At 38.5% G+C, this 21,770-nt stretch overlaps 1 protein-coding gene and 5 non-coding genes across 6 annotated transcripts; 5 read left to right on the top strand and 1 right to left on the bottom strand.

The window, feature by feature from the left end:
• Window positions 1-3,975: 3,975 nt before the first annotated feature.
• LOC139964339 (borealin-like) lies at window positions 3,976-14,732 on the bottom strand. Its single transcript, XM_071965869.1, has 8 exons — window positions 14,598-14,732; window positions 13,640-13,794; window positions 12,721-12,849; window positions 11,654-11,772; window positions 10,678-10,811; window positions 9,450-9,551; window positions 8,604-8,766; window positions 3,976-7,093 (listed from the first exon to the last, which is right to left on the bottom strand). The coding sequence occupies exons 2-8, from the start codon at window positions 13,773-13,775 to the stop codon at window positions 6,965-6,967; spliced, it is 912 nt and encodes a 303-aa protein (XP_071821970.1). The 5' UTR covers window positions 13,776-13,794; window positions 14,598-14,732; the 3' UTR covers window positions 3,976-6,964.
• A 2,714-nt stretch (window positions 14,733-17,446) lies between these two features.
• Trnap-ugg (transfer RNA proline (anticodon UGG)) lies at window positions 17,447-17,518 on the top strand. Its single transcript has one exon. It is a non-coding gene; the product is annotated as a tRNA-Pro (tRNA).
• Window positions 17,519-17,731: 213 nt separating this feature from the next.
• On the top strand, window positions 17,732-17,803 carry Trnap-ugg (transfer RNA proline (anticodon UGG)). The gene has a single exon. It is a non-coding gene; the product is annotated as a tRNA-Pro (tRNA).
• A 211-nt stretch (window positions 17,804-18,014) lies between these two features.
• On the top strand, window positions 18,015-18,086 carry Trnap-ugg (transfer RNA proline (anticodon UGG)). Its single transcript has one exon. It is a non-coding gene; the product is annotated as a tRNA-Pro (tRNA).
• A 2,491-nt stretch (window positions 18,087-20,577) lies between these two features.
• Trnap-ugg (transfer RNA proline (anticodon UGG)) lies at window positions 20,578-20,649 on the top strand. The gene has a single exon. It is a non-coding gene; the product is annotated as a tRNA-Pro (tRNA).
• A 224-nt stretch (window positions 20,650-20,873) lies between these two features.
• Window positions 20,874-20,945, top strand: Trnap-ugg (transfer RNA proline (anticodon UGG)). Its single transcript has one exon. It is a non-coding gene; the product is annotated as a tRNA-Pro (tRNA).
• Window positions 20,946-21,770: the final 825 nt, after the last annotated feature.

Below are 21,770 nucleotides of genomic sequence, written 5' to 3' on the forward strand. Positions count from 1 at the left end.
ATTTTACTTACCACTCTAAAAGGTGTTATCCACAATGAGATATTTAATTAGTCTAGTTTGATAGTCCTCATTGGTTGAGAAAATGTGGATCACTGACCAAAGCCACCGGTGAAGTACTTTTAAAAACTGCGTGCTAATGAAGTGGGGCCAATATTAATCGACCAAAAGGGTTATTCCGATAGGAGAAAAAGTGGCATTTATACAGAAGAGGAAAATAATCTACAACAGTTAGCAGAAGACCCCATTTCAATACCTCTTTCTAACAGGCCCGGGGCCAAGATCTAAAGCTTAGGTTCCAAAATAATGCCGAAACTGGTGCTTCTCTTAATGGTGGCGTAACACAGTTAATATAAGTAAAGGTCAAATGTACTGGCACCATATATACTAGCGTCCAACGTCTGCAAGCATGTACTGCTACTCTCAAAGTATTGTTCCTCACTTAAACAGTTTTTTGCCTTATAATAACACTCCTCAATTGTCTGGAAGTAATTTGAAGAGTACTTTGACAACTTCTGGCAATGTTTAGCATGCTAAAAAGTGGGGGGGGGGGGGGCAATACTGCTGACCCAGTTAAGTTGGACCAATATGTATACGTTTGTGGTTATTGTGTTTGTGAACTTTGACCTGTGGTGACCTCATAGGAATCGTTGATTTCTATCAAAACGGTATATATACAACTCATCATGTACTACAACCTCATTACGTAATACTGAGTGCGTCATTCTGTTCGGCGAAAAACAAAAACTTGTTTTATTATGTGCAGGGGAAGAGAATATAGTTTGGATGAAGTCCGAAACGGAAAATTTCATTTTACTATATATACAGAGACGTGGTGATGCGATCTGCTGCATTTTCTAAGTTATATGACACTATTTTTTTTTACTATTAGGTGAATTTGTTGCAACACTTATAATATCAAGAATTTAACTTGTGGTCTATACCAATGAAATGTGGGTGGGGGGGGGGGGTGACAGGTGTGTTTTGTAGTTCCAATTCTGTATCTTTATCTTCTCGTCTTTTTCCGCTGTTGGTCACTTAAGGGATTCCTTAGATGATGCCTCTTATAGTTTAAATGGGTAGTCCAGAGAAAAACATATTTTTGACTAATGAAAGACGAACTGATACAAAGTATCCTGGTAAACTTTGCATATTAGTGTACTATCACAGCTGTTTGTTTCATGTTCACTTGTGGTACAAATATGTCCACTTCAAATGCTATTATCTCGAAAAACGATTTATAGAAAATGGCAAGATTGATCAGGATTATGAGAATTTGTTCGTCTTTCGTCAGCCAAAAATAAATGTTTCACCTGGACTATACTTTTAACTTCAAAGAAGCATTTACATCTAACCTCACCCACTGTTATTAACACTGTGCAAATACCAATTGCAGGTGCGTATCCAGGGGGGGGCGTTGGGGGCGCGCGCCCCCCGGGTAAGAAAAAGAGGAGAGAAAAAAAGAGAAGAAAAAAGGGAAAAGGAGGGGGAAAAAAGAAAAGGAGGAGAGAAAGGAAGGGAAAAGAAAAAGAAAAAAGAGAGAAAAAGGAGAAAAGGAGGGAGTAGAAAATAGCCAAGACTTCGGGAAGAGAAAGAGGAACAGTCATAGTTAAAGCGCTGATCCCTATTATATACACAGGGTAGCCAGTGACAGATCAAGGATTACGGAGGGGGTGTGCGCCTCACCCTACCCCTTACACCAACAACTCCATTTTTGACGTTTTTTCCCTCTCTCACTAATGTATCTATATAAATACTATATATGATCTATCATAACGCGCGTGTGTGTGTATGGACGCCTTAAACAATTGTACAATTGTGCTATATCGAACCAACTGTGCCTGGTCTTGAACTCGACGGGGTCGTCGGGAACATGACGCATTTCGGGAAGGGGGCGACAGCCCCCCCCCCCCCCCGAGCAAATTTTCTTTATGACATCGCTAGTAATTTCAAAATAGACAATGCTTAGGTGCAACTTACAAGGCCTGGGAAGTGTCATTTCCAGCGATCTGGGAGGCAATTTCGGCCAACATTTTTCTTGTACGCTTCGCGCCAACCCATAGTGGCGCTTCGCTTAGATAGTTTGCATACAGGCTTCGCCTCTCCCTTGGCAATTACTCGCTACACGCCTGTTCGAATTTGTAAAGCAAAGAGCAGATATAGCATCATATCAGTGAGCAATGAAATGCCTGTTCCACGATGAACAGCCTCAAAAACTGTCTATGTGTGTAGTCGAAGGCGTAGCCCAATTGGATTTGGGGCTGTAACGACTTGCCCGAAAAAAGCCAAAATTTTTCGCGCGCGCTCAACATATCTATGCCAATATCATATAAGCAAGCATCGATCATTACATTGCATGGCATCGTGTACCTTACGGTCCGTGAAAGTAGCACAGTATACCGCCGGATGCTAATGTAAACAACCAAATGTCTTATGTAGATGGAGAAAAAGCATACAGATCCATTTATGTCAAACTCTCTTTTACAGTAGTAATGCCGGCCAATCTTAGAACTTTATTTTTATTACCAAGGAGATAATTTTTAAGCTATTCATTGCTATTTATTTTTCTCTCAGTAGGTGCCCGAAAAAAAATGGGAAAAAATTAGTTGCGGGGCGGGGGGGTGGGGGCTGCAGCCCCGCCTCCTACGGGACCTACGCCTATGTGTGTAGTGTTCGGTTTCGATATACCTGATATCGGAAATATCTGCTATTTTTCATTTCCTTCAACCAAGTTTTATAATAGCCATAATAAGAGGTTGCAATATTTCTACACCAATAAATTAACTGTGTCTGAATTTTCGAAAATTTCCTCACCAACATTCTTCATCATACTTTCCTCTACTCGTGCAATTTGTACCTGTCTATTAGGGCTTGAAGGAGGTTTTTCCCTATTGGTTGTCCATAGATTGAATTTTGTGCAATATTATGGGTATGTTTTGAAGTGATTTTTATTCACGAGAAATGTGAATTTTCAAATTCTCAACAAATAATGGGCTTAAAACCTTGAAAAGTGGGGCTGAAGGATATTGTGGGCCGTGACGTAGAATCGCCTACAAAAGCAATGATCCGTAGGACATGCAATGAGGTCGAACATGATGTGTGACTGGTGACAATCTTCAAAAAGGTTATGGATGGAAAAAAAAATTGAGAAATACTTGGTTCTCAGGCAAAAGTGTACATTTGGTTGGTCATTTTCAAGCCCGAGAAGTGTCATTTCCGGTTATCTGGGGGGTATCAAAACCAGAAATTTTCTTGTACGCTCCGCGCCAACCGATGGTGGCGCTCCGCTTAGATAGTAATTCGCGCCCCCCGGGTTAGAAAATCCTGGATACGCGCCTGAATTGGTTAATTGAGAAAAGTGGTGCTATATTATCATAAATTAAAGCAGCAAGCTTCAGTAATGTTTCTTTTTTCTGTCTTTTCAGAAGGGGTTAAGCAACACTTCACTATTGTACGGTCACGTTATCAACCCCCCCCCCCCCTCCCGCAGACGTTCTTGGACAATTATGATGGGGAGAAAGAAAGAGTTGGTCTCCTGGTCAGAAAGTATCCCTACCTTTTGGCCGCCCCTCCCCACCCTGCTGGAGCAAGAAAACACAATTTACGACTGAAGGATATTGTTATGGTTAAATATCGTCTTGAGCTGGTACAAATTCCAGTGATGAATAAAACTTACCAAGTTCACAAGTATGACAATACAGTTCTGCTGTTGCTCCCCCCCCCCCCCCCTCCCCTCCATTTTAGGACTTCACTTTTCTGTAAGTACACTATGAAATTGAGAATACCCTATCCTTTATTCCAAATTTCCCGTCCCCATCACATTTTTCCGATCTCCTTATTACCCAAGGCCCCCTCTCGTCAGGTTTTAGATATTACCTTTCGTTCTCATTTCTGTATAATAATAGTGTTACATTGTGCAAACATTCTGAGAAGAGTTAAAACAAACTCATACATATCAAATGAAAAAACAAAGACATTTTTTTTTAAGAAGTAAAATAATGCTGTATTTACATATTTTCCACTGATAACAAGCTGGGTTTCGATCAACCTACAATAGCAGCTTTCATGGCAAAAGTGAAGTTTTCTTAGGGTAAAGTGAATAAGATAAGAATGTTATTATTTTTTATGCCTACATTTATGAATCAATCACAAAAATATCCATCCAACAGAACTGCTGAATCTTAAACTACTATTACACAAATTCATACAATGTTTTAAAAATCATAATAAAATGTGATCATACATGAATGATCTACAAATATAAACACATATATCTTCTTTCTTTTGTTTTAATTTTCCCAACAAAGGAAAGAATCTGGTTTTGATTTCCTCAAAAGCTGTATTTTGAGTTGATTTTAAACATAGAAAAAAGAAAACATCTTCCTTTTCTTATTGTTTTAGATCACATGATAAAGTAGAACTTTTCAATTAAAACACAGACATTTTTTTTTCATTTGTTGGAGGAGAAAACCATTTTTGGTAAGTTATGGATCAAACTAGTAATTTTAATCAAGGGCTTTTGAATCCCATATTTATCAAGTTTCAACCGCCACGACTAAGTCATGAGAGCCAGGACATTGACAGACTTGAGGTACTCATAATGCAGCTTAAATGTGAGATGGAAGTAAATAGTATACCAAGGCCATTCTCCTCTATTCGTCTCTTATATCTATCCAAGATGAACACTATCTGTTGACAAGTCTCTCACATCCTATTAATCATAATGTATGAAATTTTAAATATCACCTCTGAAATACTGATAAATCTTGTTTCTCACCAAATCACAATTTACACATGGAATCATTTTTATCCGGTATCAAATCGCTTAAAGGGAGTGAAGACTTGCGCACAAAGATACGTCTGATGCCGGTAATCTGACCTAGTTTCGAATGAGGTGTAACAGAAGTGTTGAACACCACCATCGATCCCAGGAAATACACACACAGCTTGGTACCGTCTGTAATTAGACACTAGTGTACAGTCAATACATGCAGCTACGGTCAATACCCACAACACAGTGTACATAGCAGGGATGGACATCTCAGTTCCAGATAAAAAATAACAAGGTATCACCTTTTTATTACTGTCTGTATTTTGTAGCGACAAGAAGAAACTTCACTTGCAAGCAACGGAAAGTTAACTTTTTTCAGAGAGCGGGACGCTGTTTGGGGCGAGTCTTCAAAGCCTTTAAATGGGCAATCTGCTATATGAGTGGAAAGACTTATAGCAGTTTTTGTATACAAGAACAACCATAGTATGTTATACGAGACGGAATTCAGAGCCTCAAAGCTACTACGAAGACTTTGAAACATTAAATCATTCCCTGATATAATTTCGTGAAAGCAACAAGAAAATAGTGACTAGCATAGGATCCATTACCAGTGACCTCAGGCAGTAGAAACCCCCCAATGCTGTTCTGCAATTACATATACAGAAACTTGTGTCAAATGGTACAAATACCAACCTTATCCAAATAATGTCATTGCTATTTGCTAAATGTGTTGATAATTTACTTGCCAGCTTTTTCTATTGCTAACTGATTTAAAATATGTTTTAAATATTTTCTGTGCTTCAAAGAGAGACTTGGAAGCAAAGACTGGAATTGTTGACAAATAACACTGGTAGAGATTAACCCCCCGCCCCCCTGCCCCCTAGACTGATAGCAGTCATCTTTAATGGTCCCACAAAATATCAAAACGAATTCTGTGCCAAAGATCATTCTTTGAAACTTTAAAGCATTTGCAAGAGAATGTCAACCTAGTCTTAAGACATTTCTTCTTTTAATCTTTGGCACCTCTAGGCTCCATACCGGAATAACCATCTCTTTGCCAAAGGAAGAAAAAAACCACCACATGAAAGAGACCGAGATAGGGGAGGGGGGGGGCTGTTTAATAATAAAGGTAGCTTTTAGTAGAGCAAATGGTTCGAAAGGAACATCATTTTATGAGATAATGACATCTGCAATGAAAGCGTTGAGTCACGTTCATCCACCAAAATGTAAAATGAAGGGACACTGGAGCAAATAATCAATTTTAACGACTGAGTGTGCATTGGATTTGGTGCTAATTGTACAATGTTAGACCAAACACTACCGGGTGTATGGTGCTGACTCAACCCTCACATCACACCACTTACGCAAACTTTACCAATTTCCATGATCAACCCCTACTTCTTAGGCACGCCATTCCTCACATCCCAAAGTAACAACATTTACCTTTACCAAACTTGGTAGAGATTTTGTCTCTGTAAAAATCATTTTATTCGTGGTTCTTTGCATATTTAGGATAGAGATATATCACGGTATCACTCAAAACGAAAACATTGGTTTCGAGGAGACACAAACCCAAGTAGAGCATTGCAGGAATCCCAATCCAAGAAAATAAGCAGTACCTCCAAATGAAATTGTCATCGAAATATAGTCAAGGATATTCAAATTTTCAGTTTCAGCATTTAAAAGAACTTCATTCAACAAACTTGATGTGTTTGAAAACAAAACTTACAGAATTGGAAGTACTTTTTATCCCTGTTTACTCTCTGATTATGCCTGAACTGAATAAATGTATATATATATATCATGAGTAGCTATACAAGTACTTCCAGTTTGCATGACATTCCTTTATGGTAAGAAAATGTTGCGCATGATAGTGTTTTTTAATTTATTTATTTTTTATGTAAATTTAGGCTGTTTCAGCTAAAATTCTATAAAGTAAAACAATGCAATCACCATGACTAGTTCACCCTACTAAGAAGCTGGACTGTCCTCTCAGGAGTTATTTTAACTTTATACAACATTTCTGAGGAATATCAGAATATTAGTTACCATCTTTCTGCTTTGCTTCTACTACACCCAAGCCATTTTCACTCTCCTGATAACAAGCTGAAAAATATATTTCTGCCACGAATAATGTAGACGTGGCCGTTATAGTTCTATACACACACGTAGTCGTTCTTCTGCTACCTCCCACATTTAACCATCCGCTGTATTTTTTAGAATTCTGTCCATGATTACGTGTAACTTGGATAAGACTTCTTTCCTCGAAGATTCATCCAAGGAGGCCTGTTCCAACTCCTCCAACATCTTCTCCTCGTCCAACTTCTGTAGTCATGAAAAGTAAAAAATTTGAAAGGAAGAAAATGACAAATGAAAGGTGAAAAATATCTGTGTCAAAATGTTAGATTAGGTATAATTGATGAGTAGGGCTCCCCACCCCCACCCCCCAAAAAAACCCTCTGAAGTCTGATGTCTCAAATAAAATGCTATGGTTCAGAGTACAAACACTAATATACATATTTGCACTTGTAGTACAGCAAGTTTCCCATTTTTTTTCACAGCAGTTTGATTTGGGAATATACAATATAAATTATTCCCTGATAAAATGAACAATTTCAGTATTCTAGGAGACCAAAAGGTGTCTTTTAGATCGCCTGTACACATTGCATTTCAACAATGACACAACCTGTATATGTTTAACTGTTGATCAAGTAGGAACCATGAAAGTTCACACATATATTCTGTTAATCCTGAGCCCTGCATAATGACTACACAATATATGCTTCTCATTTAAATATATGCTAATGAGGCATTGTCATTAGTTAAAAAGTACATTACAGGATATAACCACACAAACAAAGTTTAATTTGTAGATGTGTTATTACTGTAGAAGTGTAAACAGCTTTAAATTGTTACTCATCTGGAGCAGGATTTTATTACCTAGATACCGTTGCTTCCCTAAATGATGACTTTAGGCACATAATTAGTTTGATATGTAGTAGACCGTGCAATAGACACAACTACCAGACCTGCTTGTAGTTTTAACCACTTCAATTTTCCAAAGTTCAATAGCAAAACAAAAGAATTTTATGGCCTCAGATAACATGTTTACAATGCTTTACAAATTTATCTTGGAAGAATGAAGTTGAATGTCGTTCAGGGAAGCCCCATTGTTCCTATGAAGCCCCATTGTGCCATATTCAGGCCTGCACTGAGGAGCTGATGTCATCATCAAATTAACCTTAAAGGAGCATTATTGAGATTTAGCCGTATTAAGAGATGAACATCTTCAATAAAAAATAAAAACTGAAATAGCAATAGAACAGGGTTGTCCAACCTTTTGCAGAGGAGGGCACATGGAATGATTATGATGAAGGAGGGGACCGCATGAACCCTACGCTCGATTTTTTGCCCGAAGCCCAAGGCAACAAAATGTGAGCACTCCGCGCGGAGCGCACTGATCTATTTTCCTTCCTGATAAAACAGATGAATAAAGTCCAGCGGCCCCCCCCCTCCGCTGAGAGAGTGTCACCCAAACTGACCTGTATGCAGTTTTTTGGACCCAGAAGTTTCGAATGATTGATTATATAGCTTCAAATTGTTATCAATAAATCTGCTCACTAAATTTCGCACTGTAGAGCATGTCTGGCGGGCTGGACCAAACCCTGCGGCGGGCCGGACTGTGGCCCGCGGGCCGTAGGTTGGACAACCTGCTATAGAAACATGACCAGCACTCAAGCTTGTCATTTTTGTTGGAGATTTGACATACAAAAAGCTAAAATTGTTCTTAAAAGCCATCCTTTAATGTTACTGTCATGAAGAAAATGACAATCACCTGTAAGTTTGTAAGGATGGAAGGCTCCTTTGATATACTTGGTGCTGTCTTCCCTGCCTGTGTCCTGATGTCTCCGTTTTCATTTATGACCGGGCTACCAGCGAAGGACATGAGGACTTCACCCTTCTTGGGTTGCCTGGCCATGGCAGGTGTCACTGGCAACCTGGGTGATAGGAAGGTATAGGAGAAATAGTCAATAAAGTTGAAAGCACCACCAAACCATGACATTCATTGCATTCACTATAAACATCGCTGGATACAAACATCACTGATGCAAAAGGTAGTTTCTGTGAATATGCATATGTGAATTTGCATGATACTACACCACACCCCTGCTTGCTTCAAGAATCATGGTCGCTAACACACATCACCCTCAAACTTCAAAGTATTGAATGGAAATTTCACCAGGATTCTATGATTATGTTCCATCTGGACAGCAGCGCGAAAAGAGATTTCCCTCTCGATTATTACTTTCCATTCAAATGAACATTAAGAATAAAACGCTGCTTGATAACAAAACAGATTAATCACATATGTTGAGCTACATGGTTCTGTATGGCTGATCAAAGTCAGGGGTAACACAAAAACAACTTTTTAAACTGCAAAATGGCTAAATGGAAGCAGGGGCTGAACCAAAATGCCCATAAATTTGTTTTAACACCCTTAAGCAATGATCTCGTGCTATGGAGAGGAGAGGCAGAAAGGAAGGTGTGGTAAGTATAGAAGTAAAGACATTGGAGCTATCAGTTTCTATAAATCTCGAATCATCTCTGCAACCAATCAGCCATTTTCTTACATTTTTCAGATAGATTTTTCAGAAGGCAAGAAGAACAACAAACTGAATACCTTGGATCAAATTTGGGTGTCATGAAAGGAGTATCGTAACCTTGATAAGAAAAGTTGACTGAATTTGCAGGAGTTTCAAACTGCCTCTTCCTGGCACTAGCTCTGCAAAAGAAATAAAAGAGTAGGAGAAAAATCATGGCATTGTTTGTTACAATTAAACAGTGAGCATTCAGCTAAACTTCAAAAGTCATTTCTAAAATGTCACTCTCTGACTTATTCCAAAACTTCAACGACAAAATAAATCAAGGGAATGAGCCGCTCATAAGATATAAGGGAATACTCTTCACATGGCTATAACTTCTCAATCTATAGGGATTTAAAGCTAAAAACATTCTGTGACTTAGTTTTGTGCTTAATCAATGAAACAACTGGAAGGAGCTCCTGCTAAGTCTGAGTCACCTGGAAACCAAAATGTGATTGGTTATGATTCTGTTTTCAACTTGGCTAGCTGATTTATCTATACTGTCCCCAAGGACGTTATTGTGTAAATTACCAACATTGAAATGTGTATCACACAAGGGATGGGAACTGTCTGTAATAAAGTGACATTTGTGACTATTCAAGCAGCTAAATTTCCTATACATACAGGTTTATATGTTAGAAAGGAACAGGTTTTGATGTATGAATGGAGGAAATAAATGTAAACCAATTGTGACCCCCCTCACCACAGCCAAATATAGGTCCTCTTGAGAAATTGCATCATAATTGGAAGACATATCCCTTTGATTTTCTATCAGTTTCTTTATCACAGGCAGACTGGGCATGTGCAGGTCTCAAATCTGAATATTCATAAACTTTACCAGTCATACAACTTGACAAGATGGTACCTTTAAATGACATTTTCAGGAGTTTATGTCCAATCACAGAAATTTTCTTCAATGATTGTATGTAGTCTTATCTCATTTAATTTTGGTCTCCTCGTGACAAATATTTGCAAACTTAAAAATGCCTGTTTTGAATATTTGATGGCCAACCAAAACTAGCAGCATCATGACACACTATTTTGTTTTGAATGAATTCAACAATTTAATTTAAATTTTGCACACATTTGGTACAGTTTCTGTCACTGCAGTACAGACTGTATTCTTCCTGCTTTGATAGTTCGTTGTGTGTGTTTCTTATTGTGATTCTTCAGGCTCATTCAAATTTTCTGATTTAGGCTTTCAGATAATAATAAAACAAACTTGACAGAGAGCTGAATTATTTCTGAAATAAATGTTTCTCTTACCTGGTAGACTGCCTGGTAGGTTTTACTACAGTAGAAGTAGGGTCGTTCTCATCTTGGATGGTCTTCTTCCGTCGAGCCGTGGTCGCACGTTTGGTCTTTTTGGTAGTGGCTGTCTTCTTTCTTGTCCTTCCCTTCTGAAATGCAACAAAGAAAAGAGAAACATATCTTCTCAACATTCACCTAGATGACAACACACCTGCTTGTTTCCATGTCAATGTTGGTGCAAACAAAATGTGAAACATTTCATTGTCAGTTCTACACAATGGCACATAGGAAGTAGAATGCAAACTTAACCGGGGATAAGGTTTTGCTAGGTTCTTCTTATAAAAGTCAAATATATGTTAGAAACATTCTTTTCAACATCTATACTGAAATTAAACACATCTTTTGTGTTGGAAAATATCAGTGTTGTAGTCTAGTCCAGCACATCCTAGTCCAATTCCTTGGAATGCAACTGAGTCTTGTAACTTCTTCAAATCTGAGTCTGAGTCCAAGTCCTTGGTATCCAACTTCAGGTCCTTGGAAAATGGACTAGAGTCGTGACTCGAGCCCACGTCTGAAATCAAGTACTACTTGACATCACTGGTTGGCATAAATGGAGATGCTACATTGCAAATACCACAAGCTGCTCTTAGAATCTAGCACTGTTACCTGATTGCTTTGACGTCAATCTTGGACAAAAACTTAATTATTACAATTGCAAATATGCCATACATGTAAGGTAGGAATTTAATGCATAACTTTATCAGAATTTGAAGGGGAAAATTGTTCTTTTTTTAAAAAAAATTTTTATCTCTGAACTATTTCATTAAACAACTATAAGATCATAAATAAAAAGCAAACTAATTGATTATATATATATTTTGTCTTCACATGTTTTAGAGATGTGTTTTATGCTGCAATCACAACACAAAGCTTCACGAATCCAGCACACTGCCCTCTATTTTTCAAGAACATAAAGTCCCTCAATACTGACCTTGTTCTGTGTTGAGGTTCCATCTTTTAAGGGTGCTGTGTCTGTTTGTAACTGTTCTGCTAAAAGCTTGTCTACGCTACTACTGACTTCCTCCTTGATTTCATCGACTTCTTTCTCACCTGCAGCAGGAGGGGGAGCAAAAATCATGCAAAGAAAATATTTTATGGCGAGACTCATTTCTTTGGAACCACTGACCAGTATGCAGACTAAGTCACAGAAATGATATTCAAATAAGTTTCATAACAATGTACTATGAGACACAGAGAGAGAATGCACAAAATAACTTTGATTATGAATATTATAAGTTAAATTGTTATAAGTTACATGTACTTATATCATGTATGTATTTAAATTTTCATGTTCGTGCTATAAGACAGGAACCGGATATGGAGTGACAAATATAGTGGGGAATGTTCATGAGTTTATCACAGCAAAGCAATGTAAGCTATATGTGGAAATTGTTCTTCTCTCATCATTAAAGATGAACTTACAATATAACATAGACAACTAGCCTTAGCCTGGCCACTGTGGCCAGTACTATAACAAATCCAACTTTTATTGCAAAGTACTGTAGGCTCTGTGTTACAGGTGTAGGAGTAAGACAAACATATATGCTAAAGGCCAAGACAAAAATTAAAAATGTAAATGTTTGTTTTGAAAACATTACCAGGGTCTTAATAATATAATATTAATGCAACAAAGTGAACAAACATCAATATAATCTCTACTTCATGGAGACACAAAACTGATCGTCACTATTGATTTAAATGTGATAGAGTTACTGTACCTGACATGAGCAATTTCCACCATACAGCTAAGAAATATGATCTATGTGATAGAGTTACCTGACATGAGCAATTTTACACCATACAGCTAAGAAATATGATCTATGTGATAGAGTTACCTGACAGTAGCAATTCCCATCATACAGCTAAGAAATAACTTATTCTAGTTTGGAGATATATCTAACATTTAGTGCTCCTTCACAGACAATGTCGAAGACGTTGATCAAGTTTAAATATGCCATCATTGAGCCACCACCTGTTACGACCAGTTATTCGACTTACCAAAGAGTTCAGACCTCTTCATGTCTCTTACATGACTTGGTAACCTCAGAATCTCAAGATTAAAAGCATGATGAATACTACTGCAGAGAGACTTCATCTGTGACCTCATTGCTTTCACTCTCTTCTCAACTATGAAAATAAAATGAAGATATAACCAGTCTGCATGAAGCACACACTATTGTGCCTATTTGACAATGCTTCATACATACATTGCCTAGTCATTACTACGATACATGATAATGAAGTATCTTCAAATTTTGACAGGGATTTCAAGTTTTATGGGGTTTGCTTAGCAGACCATATAAAGAAAAGACGTGCTGAGAAATTTCTATACCATAACAGCCAGAGGCATCTTTGCATAATATGTCGATCTTTAATTTTGAATAGCAGTTTGTAATGTTAACTAGAAAATATTAAACATGTATTCCTTGGCTCATTACAAGAAGGTATTGACAAAATTATTTTAGCAAATGTTTAATGTGTCTAACTAGCATTAATTACAAAATTTTGATTCATTTTTTATTTCTTATGTCATGCATAAATATTCATCACTGCTTCACCACAAACAGTATCTAGATTATTACATAATTTCAAAGCTCACTAAGCTAAAGCTGACCAGACTGTGTAAGGCCAATCTGAAAAAAAACTATTTTGGCTCTGAAGACTACATGTCACAGACTAACAATGTAAGTGTCTTGTTACTACTCTGGTATAGCATACACTCTTTGCTCAAATATGCTTGTTTAACATTTTTAAACATGGTGAGTCAACTAAGAAATGGTTAATTCAAATCAGCCCCCCCCCCCAAAAAAAATTGTCATGTTTGTTAAAAATGAAGCTATGAGATTTGAAAATTACTCCAACAAACATGTTACATAATTTGGACAGTAATCAGTACTATTATAGCCTATTGCGATACCTTCAATGTCAAAATCTTTCAGGAAGCTCTCTAGTCGATCTTTCTCTTCATCCTCTGGCATGGAATGAGAGCTGTCATCATCCGGCTGCTTTGGTTTGCTGCGATGAGTCAGCTTTGTTCTCCGTTTACGAGGCATATTGTCTGTGTTAAGTTATCTAGGAAAGGAACACAATACAGTATGTACACTGTGTACAGTACTCATCTTCAAAGTTAACATAACACCTGGACATGAACCTTAATGGAAGCCTCCAAGGGTGCTCTGGACCTGGAGAAGTGGTCTAACCTCTAGCCCAGGACTAGCCTAATTGTTTCCAAAATCCACACTAACAGTGAGGCTGAATGTAAACAATGAAATGTTTTACCAGCCTAGGCCTAAGTTACTGACGATGGAGGTGGGGAAGCTAGATGACTGGTCATGCCTCAAAATTCAGGCTATTTACTGGCCCAATGCCAGTGTATTTGCTGCTTGCAGTACAGACTACAGAGTAATCTTAATCCATGCCTGAAAAGGCAGTGTAACTAAGACTAGCCTGATTCAAGTAGGAATTTGATTTAAGCTAGTCAGGGGCAGAAGCCTTTATCCCTAGGCTAGTATAGATCAAAAGTTTAATGCAATGCTATTCTTTTTTTAATAAGAGGATGAAACTGAAATGCAACTCCAAATCCTGCACAGTGTTGTGCTGGACTTGCGTAGACTAGGCCTAAGCGCTCCGACATTAGCCTAATGTTATGCCTCACTGAGACTTAGTACTGAGTGCGAAAAGGCTTTAAGTCGTAAGCTAGGCCTATCCTAGACTCTAATTTAACACAGATTATACACAGCCTATCGTTAAGTTAGGATAACTTTTCAACATTAATCGTACCGCTTCGTACGTACTGCAGCAGAATAGCTAGGTTTTGTCGATACAAGAAATGTGATTAACATTGAAGTATATAAAAATAGGGCACCACCACTTACAATTTATAATTTGCGCTTTCTTCTGAAAATGGAAAATTGGAATTTTGGTTTGATGGCATTTAAACAACGAGCAATAATCTACCGCTCTGTTCTAACCAATCAAAATGCTTTATTTTGTTTCCGTTGTAGCCCAACGTTTAGTTTAAGGATAGCGCCCTCTATATCATACAGAAATGTCTGCGGGGCTTGGAAACCCCTCGGTAGGATATTTTTTCACGAAATGCAGACTTATACGATATTTTGACTATACGAATTCGACTTGAACGAATTTGACTTGTACGAATTCATCTAAAAAATGTAACTTTTCATATTGAATTTTAGAATAATTATCTACAAATATTTCTACATTATCTCAACGTTTCGACTATTAGTCTCAAACTTAGACTTTTTCTCAATTTTAATTTTCGTACCCAAAATTTCGTGGAAAATGGAATTTATCATTAGACTGTCGGTGTGATGACACTTGATCGACCAAACCAGCCTGAACAGAAGTAACCCTCCTTTCAAGAAATAAGGACTCCAATGTACAAAAAGTGTATGTGTGTTGTATGGGGAGCGGGGGAGACGCAAAGCCATATATTGTCCACCGATACAAAAAGTGGGAGAATATCCCCCCCCCCAATAAGAACACTTTATTCATTGGCATACATAGGCGTAGGAGGCGGGGGGCTGGGGGGGGGCTGCAGCCCCCAACCATAATTTTTGGTGAAAATTCGGGCAATATGCTGAGAATTTTTCGGGCACCTACTGAAAGAATAATAATTTGCAGTGTGTTTTTCATTTTTTTGGGAGGAAAATTCGGGCAATATGCTGAGAATTTTTCGGGCATCTACTGAAAGAATAATAATTTGCAATGTGTTTTTCAAATTTTTGGTGAAAGTTCGGGCAATATACTGAAAATTTTTCGAGCACCTACTGAAAGAAGAAGAATTTGCAATGTGTTTTTCAAGTTTTTCATGGTGAAAATTCGGGCAATATGCTGAGAATTTTTCGGGCACCTACCAGTGGCGGAGCGTCCATACAGTCAGAGGTGGCGGATGCCCCCCTGACGGACTCTGGCGCCCTTTTCAGCTTATTCGCGATTATTAACTTTTTTATTGCGCTCTCAAATACCTATTGACATTTGTAACATTTTGTTGGTGCAATTTTCTGACAAATGGCGATGACACCTATTTATTCTTCGTTTATCTGCAAATTAGCAAGGCCTGGAAAGGTTCATTTCCGGCGATCTAGGGAGTATCTTTACTCAAAAAGTTTCTGTACGCTCCGCGCCAACCTGTGGTGGCGCTCCCCTTAGATAGTGTCGAAAGCGCCCCTACAGACCATTCTCTCCCCCTGACCAATATCCCTCTATAGCTCCGCCACTGGCACCTACTGAAAGAAGAAGAATTTGCAATGTGTTTTTCAATGGTTAAACTTATATTATTATCATTATTGTTGCAACGACTTCCCCAATAATTATAACCAATATGGAAGGGGTAAAAACACGGAAAATGATAATATGTTATTGGCATGTGATGCAATAACCGAAGAATGCCTATATGATAAGCACATTAACGTGTGGAACGCGCGCGGAGCGCGCGAAAAAATGTTGGTTATATCTTTCGGGCAAGTTGTTACAGCCCCCCCCCCCCCAAATCAAATGAGGCTCCTACGCCTATCTTGTCATAGTCTCGTTATATATATATATATATATATATATATATATATATATATATATATAGACAAAGTCCTTTTACATTTGAAACGGACCTCTCTTCTTTAAATTCAAAACTAGGACTCACTTTCTATCACTGAAGGTTTATTTTTTAAAGAAATTGTCAAATCGTTTGGATTTATTACTATTTTGCTTCTTTGCAAGATTAGTCTCTTTAGCCTACTGTTTTTTTATTGAACTCTTCCTTTCCTTATGTATAAATTCCTGTTATTGCGTCTTCATTTTGACATGTATAGAGTTTGGTAAATTGGCTCTAGACTTATACCAGCTTGGAAGATGAAGAGAGTAAACTAAACGGTAACTCATAACACTTTATATTCATATTATCAGGCTTGAAAAACTGCCGGTTTCAGAAAATTTGACCGCAGACCGCGCTTTGTCCATGCACCTGTAGTCTGCAGCTGCAGGCGTCATTCTCACTGTAGGCGCGAGAGCTCGCGGATAGGCCCGGTGATTTTATTGTGCCTTCAATCGTTGTGGCTGACACTGTTCCGTCTCATAGATTCTTGCTGTATGTTGCTTGGGGGGGGGGGGGGCTGTAACGACTTGCCCGAAAAATATAACCAAAATTGGGGGGGGGGCTGTAACGACTTGCCCGAAAAATATAACCAAAATTGGGGGGGGGGGTCTGTAACGACTTGTCCGAAAAAATATAACCGAAATTTTTCGCGCACTCCGCGCGCGTTCAACATGTTAATGTGCATAATCATATAGGCATGCGTCGGTTATTATATCGCATGCCAATTACATACAATCATTTGCCGTGTTATTACCCTTCCACATTGGTTAGAATTAGTGGGAAAGTCGGTACAATAATAATGATCATAATAATAGAATTTAACCATTGAAAACACATTGCAAATTAGATTTCTTTCAGTAGGTGCCCGAAAATTTTTTAACATATTGCCCGATTTTTTATCAAATATATTTAGTTGGGGGGGGGCTGCAGCCCCCAGCCCGCCGCCTCTTTCCAAATAAAGTGTGTCAACGTCAGTGAAATTGCATGACATTATTTTATAATTTCTTTTATTGTAATAAAACTAGAGAGTACTATGGTATAGGGCTGATCATCCAAGACAAAACCAAGCGACTTGTACATCTTGGGATATAATACACTGTCCAAATGTTAAGTGGCCTGTTGGTCTAGTGGCATGATTCTCGCTTTGGGTGCGAGAGGTCCTGGGTTCGATTCCCGGATAGGCCCTCAACCTCTTGTTTTGCTTATGTTGCTTACATTATCGTGGTATTGATTGTTAGCCCTCTTTCCAAATGAAGTTTTTCAACGTGAGTAAAATTGCATGACTTTTTTCTTCATTGTAATAAAACTAGAGAGTACTATGGTAAAGGGCTGATCGCCAAAGACAAAACCAAGCGACTTGAACATCTTGGAATATAATACACTGTCCAAATGTTAAGTGGCCTGTTGGTCTAGTGGCATGATTCTCGCTTTGGGTGCGAGAGGTCCCGGGTTCGATTCCCGGATAGGCCCTCAACTTCTTGTTTTGCTGTATGCTGCTTACATTATCGTGGTATTGATGTTAGCCTTCTTTCCAAATGAAGTTTTTCAGCATCAGTTAAATTGCATGACTTTTTTTTTTCATTGTAATAAAACTAGAAGCTACTATGGCAAAAAGGGCTGATCACCCAAAACTAAGCGACTTGAACATCTTGGAAAATAATACACTAACCAAGTGTTGAGTGGCCTGTTGGTCTAGTGGCATGATTCTCGCTTTGGGTGCGAGAGGTCCCGGGTTCGATTCCCGGATAGGCCCTCAACTTCCTTTTATTAGTTTTATTACAATACTCAGAACAATATCGTTTTCTAGAAAAACCAACTTGGAAGACAATATAACTGTGCTGCTTCTAATTCCCAATGACAGGCGAATCGGGAGTATGTATACGAGCTATGAACGTTCAATTGTCTTTACTATTGAACCACAACTCACCAAATAATATAAATAATTGCACAACAAAAAACAAACTGAGAATTATACACAATGGTAAAGAACAAAATAAATTGATGGCTAGAATGGCACTCAGACTCCAATGAACTCTGGATTACAAGACCAAAATATTCCAAATGGAAATGCCAAAGGTGATAAATATTTGAAAACAGGTAATACAATAAAACTACTCCATCAATTCTGTCTCTCCCTTTTCTCTGGTCTGATGAAGTATGCAGTCCATGGACAGTCAATATAAGTGATGATATTATTCGCTAATACAACAACCGAAGTTGTTAGGAGTTATTTCACGTTCAGACAGGGGGTTGGGGTAGGGGTGGGGGAGTGGACCTTTAGACCACTACTATTACACTACTACCACTACTATACACCTGACACAGAAGTATTTATTCTCACAACCTTGCGTTTATGGCTATATAGACGACCTAAATTATAGCCTATACATGCCTCAGAATGCACAATTGACCTCTTAATTTTGAAGATTTCTTTTTATGGGGGAGTTAGCTGACATGACCCCAGGGCAGCAACCCAATCCTTTTAATATCCTTGATTTTTTCTGGACAGGTCTCCCACAAAGGTTCAGGCCCCCACCTCAACTCAGCTGGGGAAAATGTCCTATAAATCACTTAATCTGGTAAAAGAGTCTTAACATTTCTGTATTCTGGTTAAATATTTAATTTTCACCATGCTTGTGATTCATAATTTTTAATATGACCACTTTTGGTGTAAAAAGACTATGAAACATAACTTTCAACTTAAAAATTCCAAATCTATTAAGAAAAGACATTTTGACTTTTTTCCCAATCAAGTCTAATTTCATCCATGCAGAAATTTGTAGCAATTTTTGAAGCGGTACAAAACTCATTTCCATTTGTTGACTTCTTATGAATCTTTCTTCGCATGCATAATTGAGTAAGTTTGAAATTTGTCAACGTCAGTAAAATGCATGACTTTTTTTTTCATTGTAATAAAACTAGAGAGTACTATGGTAAAGGGCTGATCGCCCAAGACAAAACCAGGCATGGGCGGCGATCCTGGGGGGGATGGGGGGATATATCCCCCCATGAAAATGGGTGGAGGGGATGTAATACACCATATCCCCCCCACCAAATGCCAGGAATAAGAATATTTTCATGCCTTCATTTATGCATCATCGTGAATGTACGGCTCTTTTTAGCTTCATTTCTCGCCTATACCATAAACGCAGTGCGATCTTTTCAAATAAACCGTCTTTATAAAGCAAGAATAGTTGATTGTATGCTTCATTGGCCCTATAACAACAAAATGTATTATTGCGCCCACGGTATTGATATAGTACATATATGCACCCTCATAGTATTCATATAGGCCCTATAGTAGGCCTACACACGTACATGTTCCCTCGAACAGCTGAGAATCTCATGTTACCAGGGTAATGCTTAATTAGGGGCGTCGGAGCGGTTTGCCGGACCAATATTCACGGCGCAAAAAAAAGGAGAAAAAAGTAGCACTAAGAAGAAAAAAAAGGCAAAAAATAAAGAACCAAAGTGAAAACATACTTCAAAATGTGTTTCAGAAGATTAATCGGGTACAAAAACAGACAAGGGAGAATGCACAGAAGAAAAGCCCGGGAAGTGCCATTTCCTGCAATCTGGGAGGCATTTTTTCAAAATTTTCTCCATTACGCTACGCGCCAACCAATGGTGGCGCGTAGCGTAGTTTGACCTTCCAAACGTCCCCCACCCCCCCCCCCAATAATTATGGTAGATGGCCACACTCTGATCTTCCATACCAATCCCAAATAGCTTCCGACGCCCCTGTTAATACACGTACGTTTCACCTGGATGCCCTAGCAATCGGTACCTAGGAATGTAACTATGTGTAATTGTGTATTGCATGTGTATAGGCCTATAATAGCCTGCATGAGGCCATTTTCTTCATCGAATAATATAAAGAGCTCTCGAACATTCTAACGTAGCGCCTGAAACAAGATTTACAGGGGCAATTTTCCCAAAATAACACCCGAAATTAAAAAAAAGTATTTTGGATCCTGATTATGAGATATTTCGGACATGAAATCCCTATTTTAAAGTTGGGTATATGCCGCTTGGAAACCTCGGCAAGTGCCGTTTCCGGCCATCTAGAGGGTTTGTAAATCCCCAAATTTTCTTGTACGCTTCGCGCCAACTCATGGTGGCGCTACGCTTAGATAGTCAACAAGGTCATATCCCCCCCCCCCCACTCGGAAGTACGGATCGCCGCCCATGAAACCAGGCGACTTGAACATCTTGCAAAACAATACACTGGCCAATAATTAAGTGGCCTGTTGGTCTAGTGTCATGATTCTCGCATTGGGTGCGAGAGGTCCCGGGTTCGATTCCCGGATAGGCCCTCAACTTCTTGTTTTGCTGTATGTTGCTTACATTATCGTGGTATTGATTGTTAGTCCTCTTTCCAAATGAAGTTTGCCAACGTCAGTGAAATTGCATGACATTGTTTTATAATTTCTTTTATTGTAATAAAACTAGAAAGTACTATGGTATAGGGCTGATCATCCAAGACAAAACCAAGCGACTTGAACATCTTGGAATATAATACACTGTCCAATTGTTAAGTGGCCTGTTGGTCTAGTGGCATGATTCTCGCTTTGGGTGCGAGAGGTCCCGGGTTCGATTCCCGGATAGGCCCTCAACTTCTTTTTATTTTGTTATTACAAAATGCAGAAAACTATCGTTTTCAAGAAAAAAACAACTTGGAAGACAACTTAACTGTGCTGCTTCTAATTCCCAATGGAAGGCGAATCGGGAGTATGTATACGAGCTATGAACGTTCAATTGTCTTTACTATTGAACCACAACTCACCAAATAATATAAATAATTGCACAACAAAAAACAAACTGAGAATTATACACAATGGTAAAGAACAAAATAAATTGATGGCTAGAATGGCACTCAGACTCCAATGACTTCCGGATTACGAGACCAAATTATTGCAAATAATTGCGCAATGATAAATATTTAAAAACATGTAATTCAATAAAACTACTCCATTTCCTCAATTCTGTCACTCCGTTTCCTCTGATCTGATGAGGTATGTAGTCCATGGACAGTCAATATAAGTAATAGTATTATTCGCTAATACAACAACCAAAGTTGTTATGAGTTATTTCACGTTCAGACAGGGGGTTGGGGTTGGGGTGGGGGAGTGGACTTTTAGACCACTACTATTGGTATACACCTGACACAGAAGTATTTATTCGCACAACCATGCCTCTATGGCTTCTTACATAGACGACCTAAATTATAGCCTAAATATGCCTCTGAAAAATGATCTCTTAATTTTGAAGATTTCTTTTTATGGGGTAGTTAGCTGCCATGACCCCAGGGCAGCACCCCAATCCTTTATAAAATCCTTGATTTTGTCTTGACAGGTCTCCCACAAAGGTTCAGGCCCCCACCTAAATCAGCTGGGGCAAATGTCTTGTAAATCACTGAATCTGATAAAAAGAGTCT

This window comes from Apostichopus japonicus, chromosome 3 (genome assembly GCF_037975245.1).
Source record: "Apostichopus japonicus isolate 1M-3 chromosome 3, ASM3797524v1, whole genome shotgun sequence".
In the NCBI taxonomy this organism is placed as follows: Eukaryota; Metazoa; Echinodermata; class Holothuroidea; order Aspidochirotida; family Stichopodidae; genus Apostichopus; species Apostichopus japonicus.